This window comes from Camelus dromedarius, chromosome 23 (genome assembly GCF_036321535.1).
Source record: "Camelus dromedarius isolate mCamDro1 chromosome 23, mCamDro1.pat, whole genome shotgun sequence".
Lineage (NCBI taxonomy): Eukaryota > Metazoa > Chordata > Mammalia > Artiodactyla > Camelidae > Camelus > Camelus dromedarius.
Window position 1 is genome coordinate 11,581,774 of NC_087458.1, and position 21,259 is coordinate 11,603,032.

The 21,259-nt window shown below is 34.4% G+C and overlaps 1 protein-coding gene and 1 long non-coding RNA gene across 2 annotated transcripts in view; one reads left to right on the top strand and one right to left on the bottom strand.

Annotated features, from left to right (window-relative positions):
* Positions 1–21,259, top strand: part of ATF6 (activating transcription factor 6) — a 166,831-nt gene that overhangs the window by 117,336 nt on the left and 28,236 nt on the right. The window contains exon 15 of the mRNA XM_031436790.2: positions 5,469–5,553. Coding sequence (XP_031292650.2) covers positions 5,469–5,553 — 85 coding nt within the window. The remainder of the gene's footprint in view (positions 1–5,468; positions 5,554–21,259) is intronic.
* The window catches only part of LOC116148095 (uncharacterized), a 53,920-nt gene continuing 37,057 nt past the window's right edge, over positions 4,397–21,259 (bottom strand). The window contains exons 2-5 of the long non-coding RNA XR_004131573.2: positions 15,964–16,138; positions 13,842–13,899; positions 8,784–8,865; positions 4,397–4,442 (exon numbers count right to left, since the gene is read on the bottom strand). This is a non-coding gene — a long non-coding RNA (uncharacterized LOC116148095). The remainder of the gene's footprint in view (positions 4,443–8,783; positions 8,866–13,841; positions 13,900–15,963; positions 16,139–21,259) is intronic.

Consider the following 21,259-nt stretch of genomic DNA (forward strand, 5'->3'; position numbering starts at 1 on the left):
TTTTGGGATGAGTAATATACTTTGCTTATGTTTTTACTATGATGGGAAGTCCTACATCATAGACATTTTAATAGACTTTTAAACTGGTTACACTCTACTTAATTTTATTATGTCTAATTTTTTTTTGCAATTTTTATGTTCAGGATATATCACTATGTATGTCTGTATTTTAATGATTTCAAATATCCTAATTGCCTTTGCTTTTTAATTGCTTTAAACGAATAGACACATTTGGTTTCTGATCAACAATTAGTATAACTACTGGAAAATAACATTAGTTCAGAATGTTGTGAATTTGATAAATAATTTTGAAAGGCCTACTTCTGATTATTGCTTTGGCCTTCTTATTTTTAAGGTTTGATATGTTCTTCAATTTGTTTGGCAGCTTAAAAGATACTTGGTAAGGTACATGAAGTAGTGACAGTAGAAAACAAAAGCTCCCGAGGGTAGGAACACAGATAAGAGAAAATTTAATACAAAGCTATTTTTTTCTTTTTTTCCAGTTTTATTGAGATATCATTGACATACATCACTGTATAAGTTTAATGTGTACAACATATTGGTTTGATTTAACATATATTGTGAAATGATTGCAGTAAGTTGGTTTTTGGGTTTTTGTTTTGGCAGGGAGGAGGTAGTTAGGTTTATTTATTCTTAGAAGAAGTACTGGGGATTGAACCCAGGACCTCATGAATGCTAAGCATGCACTCCTTTGATTGAGCTATACCCTCCCCGCTGATTGCAGCAAGTTTAGTTAGTGTCCATCATCTCACATAGATACAATAAAAAGAAAAAGAAGGAAAAAAAAAGTTCTTATGATGAGAACTCTTAGGATTTACTCTAAACAATTTTTATACGTATCATACCAAAGCTATTTTTGAAATGAGGATAGATGCTCTTTTTGTTTTGATCTGGTTTTGACAGTTTTCTTTGTTGGAAAACTAACCTCATCTCTGTAATCCAGTGTATATGGATCAAATATAAAATGTTAAGAGGCCATTGTTATTAGTATGGGCCTGATCTGCAAAACTTTTTGACTAATAGAGGTCCATGTTGATCTAAATGAAAGCTGCTTAGCGTCACAAGTGCAGCCTGAGATTCCCTCATTCCTAGGGGACATCCTTAGATATTAAATACATTCCTTTCTCTCAAAAATAAAGGGCTCCAGCCTTGACTCAGAGTTTCCTAATACAGGAAAAGCTGTTTTACCTAGTACAACAGAGACTAGTAGGTGATCTGTTAATTAATTAACAAAATTAGTTAATGCAGGGGATCATTTTCTAAAAAAGAATAATATTTGAATCTTTATTTTATTTAATTTACTTACATAAACGTGCATGCATTTGCCAAGTTTTGAAGTAGGGCCAATTCCTTTTGCGTTCAGATATAGCAGAGTCCCATGTTGTCTTTCTTGCATAAACTATACTCAGTGCTCTCTTTTTTTTCACACCATATTTTATCAGCGATGTAGTATTTTATTAAATTACACAAATACAATTAGCAGAAGTTTGAGAAAGCTTAGTTTAGGAAAAATACACAACTAGTCATAAATGTTCAGTGTGCTAGGGGCATCAGTCAGTAAGTTTTAGAGGAGGAATGGGAAAGGCTGTCTAAACTGGTAAGTCAGTTTAAGTTGAGGTCAGTTTCTACTTGACACAGATATGTAGAATCAACATTTGACAACACTTAGTAGGGCCTCAGTTTTATTGTGTTTTACCATCATAACCTTCAGCTGAACAAAATGTGGTCCTATTTTTTTGATGTTAGTCTCTAATGCTTTAGCTCTCTTAAAAAGAGAAGAAACTGATAACTTTGGATGCTCTATGATGCACTAATATTTTCTCTTTTTCTAACAAAGTGCTTAGAAGAGGGGATTGAGAGAATTATATGAAAATAGTGTATTTTCTCATGCACAAAATTGCATAGCATTGGAAAACTGATACTTTATTCTCACAGTGAAATGTTTTGGTGTTTTCCCACCAGTGTTTCTCTAAGTTCCTCTGGGAATAAAAATGACAAAGTGTTTATTATAATATCTGTCCACATAGTTTCCTCCCTAAAGATATCCCTTTGTATCTCAGTCCTTAAAGACTTTTCAGGAGTCCATTTGAAGATATCTTAAAGTTAGTGACATAGTTTTGAATGACAATGCCAAAATAAATCACATTTATCTCTGTGGCGACATCTTTTTTCTACTTCTCCTTTTTATTTTTGAATAGCTTCATCTTTGTTGCAGTTGGATTATATTAACTGACTTAATAGGAAAGAAAGAGTTTTGTTAAGATTCATCTAATTGAATGCACCTCTCCTTTTCCAGGACTGAATTTCCTGTACAAGTTCTTTAATAAATAAGTAAAAGTGAAGGGTGGTATGTATCAAGAAGGCTGTATAATAAATATGGGGGGTTTAATGTGGTTAAAAAAAAGAGTAAAATGATCTCTGATTATATTAACCCTTATTGAGATTCCTCTTGAGTAAATACTGTTAATGTTATTTCACAAATATATAATATAACTAGCAATTAGGTTTAGGTTGAGCTATGCATGACAGAAAATCTAAAATAATAGTGGCTTACACCAATTAGAATTGTATTTCTCTCTCATTTTGTAAGTTCTGGAGACTATCTGGTAGCTCCCCGATCATCAGGATCCCTAACTCCTTCTATCTTGTTGCTCTGTAAACCTCAGACTGCAGTTTCCATCTCATGGCCCAGAGTGGCTGCTCCAGCTCTAGCAGTCATATCTGCATTCTAGACAGCAAGAAGGAGAAAAGGGAAGGAGGAGGGTTGCCTCCCACCATCACCACCTTGACGAAGTTGCATGCACTATTTCTCCTTATAGTCCATTGACCAGAACTTGAATGTATGGCTTAATATGATTGCAGAAGAGGCTAGGGATTATAGTCTTTATTCTGAGTGGCTTTCTGTTCAACTAAATGTGGAAGGTCCTATTTCTATTCTAATATTATAGAAGGGAAAGCAGATACTGGGCATAAATGACTGTTTCTGCTACAAAAATCATTCTTTCCCTAACAAAATAAAAACCTGAAAATATTCTCTGTAGCACAGTGCTGAATACATGGTCGGTCACTGTGCTCAGTAAATTTTGTTTAATGAATGCAAGAAGTCAATAAGTATTTGTTGATTGACTCCTTTGTTTCTGGAGATGTCACTAATAGAATGAATGAAAGGCCATAAAAGGGAGTGAGATGAACACAGTTGGAGAGAAAAAAATGATTGAAGATTCACTGTGGCAAGAAACATTTAATTTGAGGAAGTGAAAGTAAATGTTAAATGAAGCAACTCTACTGTGCTAGGTGTGTGTGTGTGTATAAATTATTTTTAATATAAAATAAGCACAATTCGAGTTTGTAGTATTTTTGATTCTCTGTAGTTCTAGTGTATGGGCCACTTTGGTAAACTAGCATTTTTTAAATTATAGGTTTTCCCTCCCGTTTGCAAACCTTTATTTATTAGAGGTAAGGCAGCTTAACTCTTAATAGTTTTTATGCATTCAAGATGTGATTTTTCTTTTTCACAAATAATAATGTGTTTTTTAGTTTTCTGCTGCAAAAGTAACTACTTTGTTTGAAATTTAATGAAGAGAGAACATAGGAGGCATTATGTCCGGAAAATCATGTTTAAAAACATACAGTATGACATCTAGATCTTAGCAGGAACTCAAGTCTGAACCTGACCTCAACCCATAACCAATGGAATCTAAGTGTGTTTATTTTTACAATAGCCTTAATTTGGGACTTGTAAGTTTGTTGGTTTGTTTTCTCATTCGATTTTGGGGATCTTGATGCAGTATTTTAATTACAGAAGTTTAGCTATTTATAGTTTTCATGGCATGAAGATCAGCAAATTTTGTTTTGTCTTGGCTATCATATGTTATCTTACTCTCAGAAACATGTGATCTTTGTGTCTAACAATGCACTTTAAAAAAACCCCAAAAACCTCCTTAGCTGCAATGTTGAAATTCTAACAACAATTTCACTCATCCTTTCCCCTCTTTTTAAAAAAAAACACGTTCTCATGGAGATGTTGCCTCGAATTAGACAAAGTAGAAGCAGTTACTGGAAATGTTTTCTATGCAGTCCTGTTCATATACATTAACTTCAATTTTTTTTCACAGCCTAGATTTTTTCTTAGCTTTGCTGATAATCACATTTCATAATCACAATGACTTTGAACTAAGATGCATTGAATTTTTATCACTCTCAGCTGTGTCAAATCCTACTTTTTGATGACTCCTTCCATATAGAAGTTTGTTGACTGGTGAAACAGATGAACAAAGGAATAAGAAAAGAAAGCAAGAGGGGTTAGACTGAGGGTCAGCTTTATCTCAGTTTAACTATATTCCTTTAAATGGAAACACTAATGTACATTTTTTTTCTTTTGTCTTTTTTTTCCTTTTGTTGTGACCAGTCCCATGTTTTTGCTAGGAAAAAGATGAAGTATTGAAAACAGTAGTTAATGTCAAAGTCATAAGTCATTTGTAATCAGCTTTGGAATACCTTACAGATGTGCATACCTTTTCCAAAACATTCATACACCCTTTTTTGAAGCCAAACCCCTCTTGGCTCATTCTTACTTCAGTATTTGTGTGGTTGGAAACCAGAAACCTCAGATGCCATGGGTTACTTATAGATGACCAGTCATTGGCAGTATTAAATTTAGAACTATATAATTGCACTAGGCATGCATTTATGATGTTTTTAATCCTTCCACAAAACTGTATGCTTTTTGAGGGCAAGAACTATACATTTTCTTTCATGTATACCTGTTGCTTACTAAAAACAAACACACAAACAAAAAAAAATCACTGTAGCTACTTCAAAGAGAGAGGAGGAGGCTAAGCAGGCAAGGCTTTATTTAGATCCTGGCCCTGCTTTAATTAGAATCTTCCTTTTATATATCAATAATTTGGGACTAGAATTTTTAGGGGGGAAAACATTCCTTTTTTTCCCTGACGCTGCCCACCCCCATTCCTCTTCTTTTGAAAAGAAGTTTAAAATGACTCTATCGGACAGATAACTTCAGTGTCTTGTGACATTATCTAGACTAGCCTCCTCAGTTTACAGGACTAGAAACAGACCAAGTTTATACAGCTGTTCAGTGGAAGAGCTGGAATTAAAATCCCTCCATTCTGATTGCTTGACCAATATTCTTTATAGCTTACCTCAGCATATGTTATCAGACATAGGAGTATTGCAAGAATGCTGCATAGTACCTGGTAATGATAGACACTCAGTACTTCATAATGCTTATTGCTTATTTCATTATGAATAAGTGAATCATAAAATGATTTGTAGTTAATTATCCCAAAACTCAGTTCAAACAAAAACTGTTTTTTTTTTTTTAATGATCACAATGAAATGTTGGCCTCTTAGAAACTCTGAATTTGTTCTGTTACAAGACTAAGCCAATTGTTATGTGTAACAGACTGTTCTTTTGTTAATCTTAGGATCACCTGCTGTTACCAGCTACCACCCATAACAAGACCACAAGGCCAAAGATGTCAATTGTATTACCAGCAATAAACATAAATGGTAAGTTGGAATTTTGATTTGTGAATGATATTAGATTGCTTTCTTTAACCAAGCTTGTTGTGTTCTCTGAGAGTGAATCTATAAGTTAGGTTTTTTTGGAACTCAGAGCAGTTTCCTGTATTACATAATTGGTGATATGATTCCCAGACCAAATCTCAGAAGCCTATTCATATCTAATCCAGAATACTGATGAATTTGGCATTGATAGTATTACTGTTGCATTTTGTTCTCCCACTAGTGCTGAGTATTAAGTAAAATACAAATACTGTAATACTTTGAGAGTATCTGAAGATGTTAAGGCATAGAGTACTTGCTTATACTCTAGGAGGAAAAATAAAGCAAGCACAAAAATCGCTGTACTCCAAAAAGAAAGCCTCATAAGGAATAAAAGTACTAAAGAAATTTAGTAAAGAAGCAGTTACTCTCAGCTGTGTTCTTCATGGAAAAGAGAAATGGTAGCTGTGTGTTGCAGATGTTGTTGGCTGATTGCTTTCTCTGACACATCATATTAGGCTCTGATAAAAGTGGGGATTGGCTCTCCTTCTCAGATCCACTTATCTGGTGTAATAGAACTACGGGTAAATGTTCTGTCTAGTAATGAGAACCTCATAGCTTAATGAGTAAGGTGAAAATAAAAAGCCCTTTGAACTAACCTGCTGTTGAACTAGTCTACATTCTGATTGATGATTATGAGTAAGTCACCAAAAACAATTACAAAACAACATTGGGATTCTAGATAAATTCCAATAAAATTTAGCCTTAGAGAAAAAATATTAGATATTCATTATGTGTTTTAAGACCATGGAGGAGTATAGAGTTTCAATTAGCTATATACAGACAGCTTATTTGAAATGCTTAGGAGGCAACTTTATAGACATAAAACTTTTTTGTTAAAGCATATAAGAATTATGACATTTTCTTAGTCTTTACGAAGACATTTAGAACATTTGGGGGGAAAAAACCAATTGAGAACTTATCTCCCTTCAATAAAGGCACACTTCTGAAGCTTTCATGGAGCAATCATATTACTACTTCAAGGGGGACAGTATATTCCAAAGTGTATTATATTATATTCTGAAGAATACATTTCAGAAATATTGTTTATTCTTATCCTATTGGTACCTGGGTTTCTCTACTTGAACCATAATAGATTTAAAGTCTGATCAGCTTATGCCCAGAAAGGCTATTGTCTAAGCTTCAACAAGGCAGAATTCACTTAATTTTGTTGTTCTGATCTTGAGTTCTTCTGCAAGAGAATGCCTGGCTTTATTTTATAACAGTGAGCTATCTGTATTAAGCCAAGAACAGTAAGATGCTGTTTGACTCTGATTATTTTAACCAGGGGACTGATTTTTGAAAATGAGCTTTTCATGGATTTGAAAAATACAATAATTGGAGGATCATTTCCATTTTAATCTGGTTTGGATTTCCTTATAAATAAATTTTGTTTTGTTTTCCTTTTTAGGATGTAGTAAACTATTAGAAAAGTTAAGATTCAAATTCAAGAAATAGTGAGAGTATATACCATGTGTCAAGTATTGTGCCGCATCCTCAACCTCTTTTCTGAACAGTCCCTCCACCTTCTTGCTCTCAGTGAGGATACTTCTCAAATCAGAGCCTGATTTTATTTCCCTGCCGCATATACCTCTGAGCCTACAGGTGGGGTAGGTAGTAGTATCCTTCCTCCCTGCTACAACTGGCGAATTATCTCTCCTTCTTTCTTCTTCAGTCCCCTTAACATCTTTCAAGTTTATAGCACCAGACTTTACTCCTCTTGCCTGTCTTTGTTGCTGTCTTCTACCCCACCTTTACTGATGAGTCTGCCCACTGCTCTTGGCACCTCTGTGTATAACTTCAGCATGCTCACAGAGGATTCATCCAGCACTCTGGCCCCTTTTGATCCAGTCATCTTTTAATCTGCACCACCTCAGCCTCCCCTCCACACGGTCATACTCTAGACCTCATCATCATCCATAAGAGCACTCCCTTTGAAATCTCCTCTTCAAGCATCCCGCTCTGTATTTACTCTCCTGCTGTAATACCCGCACTCCAACTACTCTCTGACCTCACAGATCTCCAGTTCTCTGACCCTATCACTTTTTCTGTGTCTATTACATCCATAATAGCCATACAACCCCCTCTTTCCCAGTCTACATTCCATGTCCCATACTGTCACCACTCTCCTGCAACACCCCCTCCCTGGCCCTTTTTTTCTTAGGTCCCACTTGTTTGCAAAAATACCACCCTAGTTAAACTCAGCTATCTATCCTCTTTATGCCTGCTTTCAAGGAGTTGAAAATTGCTACAAAAAGTATCCAGTCAGGCCAAGTAGATTCACTTCGAATTTATGACCATTAATGCCAAAGGGATATTCAGTATGGCCTGCCATTGCTAGTAAATACACTTGCCTTCTCTCTGAAACAAGAATTTCTAACCTTCTCAAATCTCCAACATCCCCTCAGCTGTGAACTCACCAAATAGCTACACTGAGAAAATCGGTGTAATCAAATAAGAGCTGTCTCGTTTTACCACTACCAGCAGCCCAGCTGCATCTGCACCTGCAAACTCTGCCTTTCCTCTTATTGCCCTGGGGAAAAGTCTCTAACATTGAGTTCTAAATCCCAACTTTGCTACTTACTAGATAGGTATAGTTGGGTTAGGCAAGCTAATTAACTTCTGTGCCTCAGCTTCCTGTAAAAGGACATTAGTAGTAATATCTTCCTCTTAGAGTTGTGTGAGAATTAAATGAGCAAATATGCTTTAAATATTGCCTTGCTGTTTTCAGTTTAGTCACTATGTTACCACCTCTGTCACTGTCATTGTCATCATCACCATTATCTAAGGTGACTTCTAACTTTTACACCCTGCATCCCAGTCCTTCTCATAGTTTCAGACACTTTGTGCCTGCGTTTTTAACCTACCTTTCCGTCCTCCATGATCAGTTGTTTATCTGCTAGATCATTCCCATCAACATACAAAATGTTTTAATATTATTTTTGGTGTAGGGAGACTCTCTTAACTCCATATTCTGTTTCTCTGCTACCCTTCATAGCAAAATTCTTGAAAGAGTTACTTGTACTCTTTGCCTTCATTTGCTTATCTCCCACTCTCTTCTCTGTCCACCTTTACCTGGCTTTTGCCTTTTACTCTACTGAAATGCTCTTGCAAAAGGGTCGCAAATGACCAATATCTTTCCAAAGCTAAAGGTCATGTCTCCATTCTCATCTTACCTGACTTCTCAGCAGTATATGACATGGTTGACTTCCTTCTTTTTTTCAGTGCTCCGATTTTTTTTTTTTTTTAATTTCCAATCTACAGGAAAGTTGAAAGATGAGCATAGTGAGTATATGGTGACCTTTTACCTAGATTTTACCAATTGTTAACATTTTCCCGCATTTGCTTCATCTTTATCTATCTACACTTACGTGTGTTTTTTTCCTAAACCATTGGAGAGTTAGTGGTGGACATGTTGACACTTTACCTCTAAATACTTGATTATGCATCTCCTAAGAAAGGGGTATTCTCCTACATAAGCACAGTAAAAATGACCACACTTTAAAAAAGTTTGACATTGATACAATACAGTTTAATATATAATCCATATTCAAATTTCCACATTTGCCCCAAAATATTCTTTGTAGCTCTGGGGGAGAGGGATTCAAATTCAGTCAAAGATCATACACTGGATCTACTTGTCACACCTTTTTAGTCTCCTTGCACTTAAAATAGGTCCTTTGCCATTTTTTAAACCATTTTTAAAAACTGACGTATAGTTAATTTACAATGTTATGTTAATTTCAAGTGTACAGCAAAGTGATTCAGTTTATACAGATATATAGATTCTTTTTCAGATTCTTTTCCATTATAGGTTATTATAAGATATTGAATAAAATTCCCTGTGCTATACAGTAGGTCCTTGTTGTTTATCTGTCTTATATATAGTAGAATGTATATGTTAATCCCCAAACCTTAATTTATCCCTCTCCCCCACGCCTACTCTGGCTTTCCTCTTTGGTAACCGTAAGTTTGTTTTCTATGTTTATGAGTCTATTTCTGTTTTATAAATAATTTCATTTGTATCTTTTTTTAGATTCCACATGTACGTAATATCATATTATATTTGTCTTTCTGTGTCTAACTTACTTCACTTAATATGATCATCTTTAGGTCCATCCATGTTGCTGCAAATGGCATGGTTTCATTCTTTTTTATGGCTGAATAATATTCCATTGTGTGTGTCTGTGTGTGTGTGTGTATCTCTCACATCTTCTTTATCTATTCATCTGTCAATGGACATTTAGGTTTCTTCCATGTCCTCTGCCCTTTTTAAATTGTTTTTCTTGACATACATTTTTTAGAAATCAGATTTATTGAGGTATAATATACATATGTACAATTTAATGAGTTTTGACAAATGCAAACAGTTGTGAAACCACCACTTCAATCAACATTTTCATTAATTCAAAAAGTTTCCTTGTGCTGCTTTACAATAAGTCTCTTCAGGTGCATTTTTGATATTCCCTCTTTTTTGAAACACTTTATTTGGTAGGCTTTCATGATACCATGGCTTGTCTAATTTTCCTCCTATATCTCCTTCTCAGTCAGCTTAGCCAACTTCTCCTCCACTGTGAGGACAGGAATCTTATTTGTTATGTTTGCCATTTATAACCATTTCCTCGGTACCTGGAACAATGGCTGGCACAGGAAACATTGTAAGATGTTCATCTCTGTTAATTTAAATAATGCTCAGCTAACAGCTCAGTGTTATCTTCATTTTGTAGATGAAGACCTTGAAGCTCAAGAAAGTAATTTGTACCATTTATACAACTACTACATAACAGAGGCCAGGATTTAAATACATTGTATAAAATATTTTAGATTAATTATTATATTGTTAATTAAATATTTTGGTATTATAGATAATGCAAATATTAAAAATATTTGGACTCCAGAACTTAAGATAGATTTTTATACCACTTTGTCCCTATGGTATAAAGATTAAGCACATTTATTGAGATCAATATGGTATAATTCAATGTAATATAATGTTTTGGATTTGATAGACACATGTTTGTTGAATTACAGAATAAGGTAAATGTTTCTTGGTCATTACTTTGTGGTCTCCTGAAATACTTTACTATTTTAACTATTTACATGATTAAAAACAGTTGGCAAGCACAGTTTAGTCTAATCTTTTCAAATGTAAAATAATTAAAATGTGTACTAGGTTACCCTTCTACCACACTAATTGAGGTTTGAAATTTATAGTAAAGAGTGAATTGAAATTATTAACCTCCTTTTCAATAACTATTTTACAAAGGAAAATATATGCAAAAAATTGACCTATAGAACTCTCCAAGATCCAGAGATAGATTCCTTTGGCTTATTAGGCAATGAATTTGACAAGCAGTACTATAATTGTATCACTTATAATCCAAAAAGTATAAGTTACATAGGCACAAAAAAGTTTGAGTATTTGTTTATTGAAGAAACAGAGACATTGTGAGGATATCTCTTAATTAAAAAAGAAAAAGTTTTTCATCCTGAGCAATATAAGGACTTGAGAAAACGGAATAAAATATATTTTCTGCCATTTCTGAATTCGAAAGTTACATGTAACTTGGAAAGAAAAACAAGTTGTACGTTGAATCTGTCTCTCTGACTTAAGTGGAACCTGTAGAATTTTGGAGAGAGTTGTAGGGGACATAAAGTCAGATTTTATTGAGCAACTGGTTTTTGTAGTACCCTGGGTAAGGATATTCGGGAAAAGGAATTTGATTTTCCAATTTTAGCAAAGTAAATTAGATTCCCAGGTCAATGTCTGGTCTTAAACTATAAAGTATAAAAATTCTTTGTGGTTTAGAGCTGTAGAAAAAAAAGTCTGTATAAGAAATAGCTAAAGAGAGTGAGAAATGGGCATGAAATTAATGCCATTTAGAAAATACTCATCATTTCGTGTTCCCCATGCACATTGTAATTAATTGCTCATTTTGAATTAATCTTTATTAATTTAATTTTTTGTCTCATAAGAGAGTTGAAAACAGGTTAGTGAAGCTGTAAGAAAGTCTTTTTTTTTGTCTGAGGAAGTCTTCACATCAAAGATTATTGAAGTAAAATAAAACTCTAGGTATGCTTCAAAAAAAGCTTTAAAAAAGTGATTGCAGATGGATGGCAGAGCAGTTGATAATAAATTAAAAGCTATTGCTATTTAAAAAAAAAGATTCTGAAAGGTTTCCTTGTACCTTGTCAGCATTTCCTGCTTTTAAATTATTTCCACTTATCTTGTGGTAAAACTGCTCATTTCCTTTCTTTTGCTCTTGACAAATAATTCAACAAAATAGAATACAGAATAGATTAGTTTTTAATGGTAACTACTTTATTAGACATCTTTCATCAGGGAATGAATACATCCATTAGCAGATACATTTCATAATTTGACCAACACTTTTGTTGATTTGGTTTTACTGTTCTCTTTCCCTCTGAATGCCATGTACCTAAGTTAGTGTGGTACATGAGTAGTAAAAATAAAGCTGTAACTCTCTTTCTACCCTGTCATTATTAAGGGTCCAAGTAGGTGAACAAATGACCACAAGGCTAAAACTGTGATTATATTTAATCTCAAAGTAATTTCCATGTAAAAAAAAATTTAAATAAGTTACTAGCAATGAAATAACCTTCTTAGTTGGAGAGGATATAATAGAAGGACAGAAAGCAAACCAACCAAATAAATGGGTTGGTTTTATTAATAAGAGAATGTTGATACAACTGCTTTTGATGATCACAGTTTCATAGAAGTACTATCCCAAAGAAAATATATGTGTAAACTGTCCTATTTTAGACATGTTCTGCTCAAGCAGGCTGGTTGCCCAAGAGAGTTGTGCCTGAAAGTTCTGCCTTTTCTTCCTATAAACTCATTTCTCCTTAAAGGCCTGCAGGTTACCTATTTTTTTAAATGTATTTACAGCCTTGCACATTCATTGCATTTCATTCCATTTCAGTGCTATATAATTATATCCAGTTGAGTGAATGGAGTCTTCTCTTAAAACCATGTTTTAATTTTTTAAATGCATAATCAGATAGTTCTCTGACTTTTGACTCACTATTAAAAAACCAATAGTAAAATTCCCATACTAAGAATTTCTACTGAGAAAAGGAGAAAAATCACACTATTCACCTGAAAAAAAAGTTTTTCTCTCTCAAAATGTATACAGATCTATTAATTATATATACAGTAACTGACAAGTAAAATTATGAGTATCAGCGTTTACCATACTAACTATGATAAGCAATGCCTTTGTAAAGATCTAAATTTACATTTTGAGCCACTGGATGTAGTTGGCAGTTTTCTAGTGAAAAGAGAATCACCTAATGGAGACAGAGTATGACTCAAATTGTTTTTAAAATTTGGCTCAATTCCTTAGGTCCCTTTTTAGCTCACAGCCTCCATTGATGGTAAGTTACCAGCTATGTCTGGACCAACAGTGATGATTTAGATCTGTTCTAAACCAGAAGCAATATGCTGACTAATGTTTTTAAAGAGAGATCAATTAAGTACTAGGTAGTTATAAATCCCAATGCCTATGTTACGGGATCAAAAATTAGAATATGATAGATAATAAAATCTTGATGACTAACATCTTTTGGTGCCTTGGGAGATAAAACTTGACCTGGACTGTAAAGGAAACTTAGAAAATAAGGATGAGGAGAGTGTAAGATTTTTTTTTATATATAAAAATTGCCTTCATCTACCAGTAACAGGAAACCTAATTAGGCACTGGCTTAAAAGAATTGCATTTTTTTTCTTGTATATTGAGAAGTCCACAACAGTGAAAGTTCAGTTGTTGGTATTGATACAACAATGTAACGATGCTAGTACTTAGGTTGCTGCAATTGTTTTGGCCTTTCCCAGATGCTCTCAAAGTGTCTGTTGCAGCTCAAGCCATTATATCTGTATTTCAGACAAGAAAAAGGAGGAACGTATGGCATCTATCAGGAAAGCACATTTTCCAGAAATTTCTAGCAGACTTTTGCTTATGTCTCATTTGATATAGACTGTGTCACATGCTTATGCCTAGCTTTAATGGAGGCTCAGAGATGTAATGTTTTAATTAGGCATATTGTGATCTGAAAAAAATGTGGACTTCTCTTGGTATTGAAATAATGGATATTGGGTGGAGAGCTTAGCAGCTGCTTGCTGCAGCACTCTATCATGTGCTATGATGTGCTACTGGGAGTAGACAGTAAAAGAGGAGATTCATGTTGAAGAGAGATGAAAAATAAATGCTTACCGCATGGGATGCAGCTATGTGATTTAGGCCATTGATGAGTTAAGGAAGTGACTTTAAGCTGTCAAACAACAAAAATAATACTATGAAAGTTCTATTAGGAGACTATTCATCTGGCTGAGGTCTGTAAATATAAAAATATTAAGAGAGAAGATGAGCTGGAAGGAAGGGTAGGGTGAATTGAAACTGCAAAGATGATGAGCTAGGAGACATTGCAGCCATCTTGGGGTGAGGTCATTAAAGGCCTGGAATGGAGAGAAAGGAACAAATTTCAAAGGAAAAATCTATAGTGCTTGGCAATTGAAGGAGGAAAAAGTAAAAGCTCATTCCATGATTTTGAAATACACAGCTATCCTATAGCTGTTTCTTGCCACCCTCATTTCTTCTGGTTGACTTTCTTTCCCTTTTTGTTTCTTGAAGTCATCAGAGTATCCATTTTTAAGTCATTCCAAACCATTAGGTTATCTCCACTTATCATAGCCTTTTCTAAATCCTCTGCTACAAAGTAAATCTGAAAATAAATAGACTTTTAAAATAGAAAAAAACAAGATTAATGATATATCTGCCTTTCTGTACTTAGAATACTTATCACTTTGTGGAGAATGATTATTGCTTTGATTTATTGGCAGTTGCACAGATAATTTTTTTCTATGAGTACTTTGTCTTTTTTGTATGTGATTTCCTAATCAACCATTTAATCTATAGGAACTTTCACAAGACTCCAGAGGTTTAAATTAGACCAGCTTGCACTGCATCTTCTAGGACATGACAGTTTCCTTGACCCAAAGGAGCTAATTGCCAAGCCCATTGTACCTAACTGACCTTCAGAGCCCCGTTAGCTCCAGTGAGATCACTTTCACTCTTTCTCCCTTGTGGCAAAAATCTGTTTCTACTTAAACAGATGGTTTAGCTTTCAACTAATAAATACTACAGATCATCATTTATTTAAGCCAACAATATTGGTTTGAACCTCCTACTAACTGTCCAAAATCTGAATTACTATTTTTTTATACACATTAAGCTCCCCAGAATGGATTTATCTTTTTACTGGAAAATCAGGAACCTTGTAGTGTGTGAGAAGACTGAGCCATTTCACATAATCTCAAGTTTCTGTTTTTCAGAAGAACTGCTTAACAAGGACAGGTTCAACTCCTCTGTGTATTCTCTTTTGCAGTGATTCCAATTGGAAACCCTAGGCATCATAACTTTCTATGGAGTTTTACATAGTTCTTTCAGCACTTACATGATAAATTCTTTGATATTTAAGACATAAGCTGAGGACAGGGTGATAGGCCAGCATCATCTCAGGGATATACATGTCAAAGATGTAATTTTTGTTCACATTATGAAATACCACTCCTCTTGGGCTTTTACAAATAAAGGTCAGAGAGTCCTAAGAAATGTGTATTTTATTTTTCTGAATCCAGAATCTTGAAATTGAAAATATGGACTCAGATAGTTAATTAGAGAGAACTTTTGCTTTGGGGATCTTGAGTACATCAGGCAAGAATTGCCTTTGAACTCAACTAAATATTCATAGAGATATTTTCCTCCAGGTTTATTACAGATTTTACAGAAGCAAATGCATGCCTTAAGAATAAGATTTAGATTAAATAGTAAGACAAATGTGAACTATAAAATAATTTGTTGCTGGGAATGGAGTTGTTAGGAAGGCCATATAGTTAGCCTCTTTGAAGATATCTAAAGCCCATCTCTTCATTTTTCTTCTACTTACTATATGGGAGAGAACCTTGTGGGAAATATGACCTACTTGGCATTGCTACAGTATAGATTAGGACAAAGAAAGACTCATTAATATTCATGTATTCAAGCCATAAAATATCAGGGTTTAAAAGGCTTTAGTACAAAGCTATCCCCACTAACTCCCTTCCAATGTTTGGATTCCCTTCTGCAATGCTTTGCTCAGTGGCCAACCAGTTTGGATATAGTCACTTTGTGGGATGAAAACTGCCTGATTTAAATAGCTCTGGCAATTTGTAAATTGTTCCTTTTCTGTCTATTCCTTACTCTACCGATAAACCCACAAGATTATATATAAGTGTTTCTTCTACATGATGGGCCTTTAGTTATTTATATACTATATATCCTCTAAGTCTTCACATACCAAGGCCTTCCAGTTTTCAAAAACCATTCTTCTTGTGACCTGGGCTCAAGGTGCCTCAATTCTTCTGAATGGGCTCTGCATTCTCCACCTCTCTTAAAGACTCACTGTTGGTAGAAGGCTTCAGCTTCTTACTATGTTGGCCTCTCCCTGGGGCTTCCTCCAGAGCAGCTCATCCCTGAGAGTGGGAAAAAGTGAATGAGTGAGAGAGCTCCCAAGAGAGAAGTCAGTCTCTTAAACCTCATCAGGGAAGTGCCATCCCATCAGTTCTGCTGCGTGCTGCTGGTCACGTAGCCTGACCATGGTTCACTGTAGCAGGGAACGACACAAGAGTATGAATACCAGGAAGTGGGGATCATTGGAGAACATATTGGGGCTGCCTACCACACTGGCTTATGACAGTGTATAAAGAGTAAGCCTAGAAGACAGGTTTCATGGTTTGTGGAGATGAGAGGACAGAATACTTCACATAAAAACTCCCCTATTAGTCATTTCTCCTAGCTTCCTGCCACCTAGAGCAGGGAAAGGAAGCATCTGTTTGAAATGTAATACAGGACCCCACTGAAAATGTTAAGGAATGGTTACTTTGCAATCATCCTTAGTTTTATACTACAAGATAATAATCTGGTTCTACATTTGTTTATAGTCTAATATAATTGCAGTTCAGATTTAGATATTCAGTGCATAGCACTATGCTAAGTAATGTATAAATTTCAAAAGAATTCTAAGATGTGCTTTATGCCTTCAGAGAACTAATAATCTTACTGGGAAGCAGGATAGATTTAGATCATAGAGAATCTCAGAACTGGAAGAAAACTTTGGGACAGTCTAGCACAACAGCTTCACCATACAGGTAAGAAAACAGGTTGGGGGAGCAAATAGCTGATCCAGCTGAGCTACTCTTGGAGCTATGAGCAGAGCCGGGATCTTCAGGTCCCCGGGCGCAGAACTTTAGTAAAATGTGAAAGGTAATTTATTTATACTACCAAGGATGTTCTTTGAGAACATAAACCATTTTTATATTTGAAGCAAAATGACTTAGTATGTGACATGGGGAAAGAAAAGTGAGACATAAATATCTTAGAAGACATTTTTTTCTTCTCTTAAAAGACCCACTCTGTCACTGATTACTGTATGACTTTAAGCTAAGTTATAGTACATTAGTAAAACCTAAGAATATAATTAGCAGTGTCACATACCTTAGTTTTTTGAAGCAGGGACCACCATAATTGACAGTGAGATGTTTTTATAAATTTTCCCATATTAAAGTGATAATATCCAGGTTTAAATAAAGAATTATGGTATAAATAATGAGTAAAAATAGTACGTAAGTATGAACTACACTGTTAGAATAATGAGAGGGTGAAAATAAATTAAGCATATACAAGATTTATTCAGCATATTTCACAGCTTAAAATATTTTAGAAATCCTCCCCCCTGCCACAGGTTTTCCTGTGTTGCTAGATAAAGTTACAAATTCAGGATTAGTTCCTCCCTTTTTTGGAGCGTCCACCATGTATATTAAGCATATTTCTGGTTAATTGCATTTGGTCTTCACAGAGTCTCCATGGTGTACTTTTTTATCCCCATTTTACAGTTGAAGTGGCTGAGAAATTAAGAGAACCATAACTGAATTTTCTGAATAATCCTTTGCAGTTAGTTTTCTTTAGCCCAAGCTCTGGCCCTCTAATAGTATCTTCAACCTTTCCTTTAATTAGTTTGTGACTAAGTGAAAACAGTAGAACTAAATGCCGGTTTATGTTACCATAATTTTAGAGCAACAGCTACTGTGTTTATGTCCCAGTCATCCATAAATATTTAATATTAAGCACATAATTTGGCATGGTGGCCAACTAAAAGATGAAATATTTATATTCATAAGATAGACATGCTCACAAACTAGTTCCCTGGAATTTCCATGATAAGCCAGAAAGACTTTTTCACTAGTATATTAAAATATGAAGAAACAAATTGGGAAACTGTAAGCTCTAGCTTTCTTGGCATCATAAGTTTACTGAATTAAAGCACTTTTTAAATAAATTCACTCCATCTAAATTTAGCAGACATTGATTTCAAAGTTTGCTTGCTTTTTCCATGGCACTTAAACATACAAAAGTCTTTTTTTGTTTACATTTTCTAGTAAGTAAATGTTAGTCATTTCCCTGTCCTAGCCTGTCCCAGACCAACAGATCAGTTCTACATTCAAAATAAAACATGTCATTTAATAGCAAAAATAACCAGTCTGTCTTCTCACTAATAAATTTATTGTCTGCATTACTATAGATATGAGCATGTATCTTCCCAAGGAAGCAGGCTTGTACTCAGATTAAGATAGTAAGTTCCATTACTTATAACTACCAGTTTATTAAAAGATATGATAACGGGCACTGGTGAACAGCCAGATGGAGCGATCCATAGGGCGAGGTCTTGGAGGGTCGCAGCACAGGAATTTCTGTCCCCGTGGAATTGGGGTGCATCACGCTCCCAATGCATGGATGTGTTCACCAATTGAAAGCTCTCCTAACCTTGTACTGTTGGGATTTTTATGGCATCTTCATCACATAGGCATGATCAATCATTAACTCCATTTTCAGCCCTTTTCCCTTCTCAAGAGAATTGAGGAGGCAGGGCTGAAAATTCCAAGCTTCTTATCATGGCTTGGTCTTTCTGGTGACCAGCCCTCATCTAGAAACTCACCCAGAATGGCCCCATTAGGACAAAGGTCACCCAGGAAATTACAAAAGTTTCAGGAGCTTTGTGTCAGGAGCCAAGGTCAAAGACCAAATCTTAGAACAAATGATGTTCTTAGTGTGCTTATCACTTAAGAAATTGCAAAGGTTTCCAGAGTTCTGTGCCAGAAACCAGGGGCAGAGACCAATATATATTGGTCTATTCTATTATTTCACAGGAACTTAAAGTTACATAGTGAGAGGTTAAGTTCTGCCTCATGAGATAGGAGATGCTCTAAATCTACAAAGATAGCTAGATGTTAAGTGACTAAAAATTTCTATCAACTACATTTTGAATAATCAGAGAAGGTTAAATACAGGAGGTGAGAAGAAGGAAACAACCAAAGGAGAAAAATGGTGAATTTTGCCTTACTTCATGTCACTGAAAGAGAAAAAAAAATCTTTTTTCCTAAACCTTTTGATGAAATTCAGTTAGTGGAAGACTAGGTGATAACTGATATTCTCAGAAGTTAATAAGGTCTTAAAGAAAGTAACTCCACTTGAGGCCCATTATCTCTTTGTAGATATAGGGACTATCATCTCTCTAGAAAGGGTTAGTCTCAGCATAATACTCAGGAAAACAACCCCCAGAGTCAAAGCTCTTAGTTCTCACCCTGCTCAGCCTTTAACCAGGTGTGAGACCCATAAGCAAGTAGTTCAGTTTAATACCCTCATCTGTAACATAAGAAGGTTGAGGTAGGTGATCTTTAAAATTCTATAACTTCTACATAATAGGCTAATGATAACTAATATCTTTATTTAAATGGATTGTGTATTTTAGAAAGCAAATAAATCATGAGCTTATTTTTTTGATGATGATAAATTTTCGTGAACTCAAATAATTAAGTCTTCAACTCCCACTTAGGTTTTTATTTGTTTCTTTTTAAAACAATGGTATTTTCCCACACAGTACAGCTTAGACATTCAAGTTGCAGCAGGGGAAATACTCATTGAATTTGTCATCATTATTTTTGGCTTCTATTTTTATTACAGCCTCTTTGGTTTCCTAGTTTCAGTAATCTATTTCTCAAATAGACCTGATTTAACATTAGGATTAAATTGCATTTATGATAATGATTTAGAATGTTACCATGCTTCTTTAAAAAATAGTTTTGTCTCAGTATGAAATACAAGATTTTTCACATTTATTATAAAGTGGAGGATTTTGGAGACATAAATCCACTGGCCACTAGTCAGCTATTTTCCTTTTTTGATTCAGTTGATTTCAATTGATTTAATGATGGAAATGGTAGCAAATTGTGCATTTAAAATAAAGTGAATCAACTGAATAAATGCTAAATTGTTTTCCATAGCAGCTGTACCTTTTATGCTCTCAAAGTTGTATGCAAGGGTTCCATTTTCTCCACGTTCTTAACAACACTTATTATTCTCTGTCCTGATTATAGCTATACTGGTGGGTATGAAATGATATGTCAGTTGTGGTTTTGATTTGCATTTTACCAGTGCCTAATGTTGAACATTTTTTATTGCTTTTTGGCCATTTGTGTATCTTCTTTGGAGAACTGCCTTATCAGATCATTTGTCCATTTTTAATTTGATTATTTGTCATTTTATTATTGGGTTGTAAGAGTTCTTTATATATTATAGATATAAGTCTCTCATCAGATATGATTTGCAGATTTTTTACTCATTCTATGGCTTGTTCAAGAGAGTGAAAAAGCAAACCTACAGAATGAGTAAAAATATTTACAAATCATATATCTGATAAGGGACTTATATCTAGAATATATAAAGAACTCTTAACCCAATAATAAAATATTATTATTATTATTATTATTATTATTATTATTATTATTATTATTATTATTATTAATTATTAACAACTCTGGTTAAAGTTTGCTTTCCTGAACTTTCTGCGAGATTTTTTAAACATCTAAAAATGTGAAGTAACCTGAAATTCTATGAAGGTAGAACTAGTTTCTAACTTAAGACTGTAACAGAAAATAATAATTGTTATAGGAACCAAATTTTTTTGATTGTTTACCATATACCAAGCATTGTGCTGAGTGCTTAACAATCTTAAAATGTAAGTACTCTTATTATTCCTATAATACGGATAAAGAAACATGCATGAAGAGGTCGAGTTGCACAAAATCAGAAGGCAGCAATGCCAGTGCTTTAAAGTTGGAATGCCAGTGCAGGTTATTTTCTTTACCAGTATTCATCGTATTTTGTTTTGTTTCTTTATATTCCACTGTCATGCTTTTAAAAATAATATTATTTTGCAACTAATGTTTTATCCAATAACAATCTCTAGATTTTTCTCAGGTATATTGGAACCCAGTCTTCTTTTTTTTTTTCAGTTGAAGTATAGTCAGTTACAGTGTGTCCATTTCTGGCGTATAGCATAATGTCCCAGTTATGCATATATATAAATATATTCATTTTCATTTTTTTTCATTAAAGGTCATTACAAGATACTGAATATAGTTCCCTGTGCTATACAGAAGAAATTTGGTTTTTTATCTGTTTTTATATATAGTGGTTAACATTTGCAAATCTCAAACTCCTAAATGTATCCCTTTCCACCCTCTTTCCCCTGGTAACCA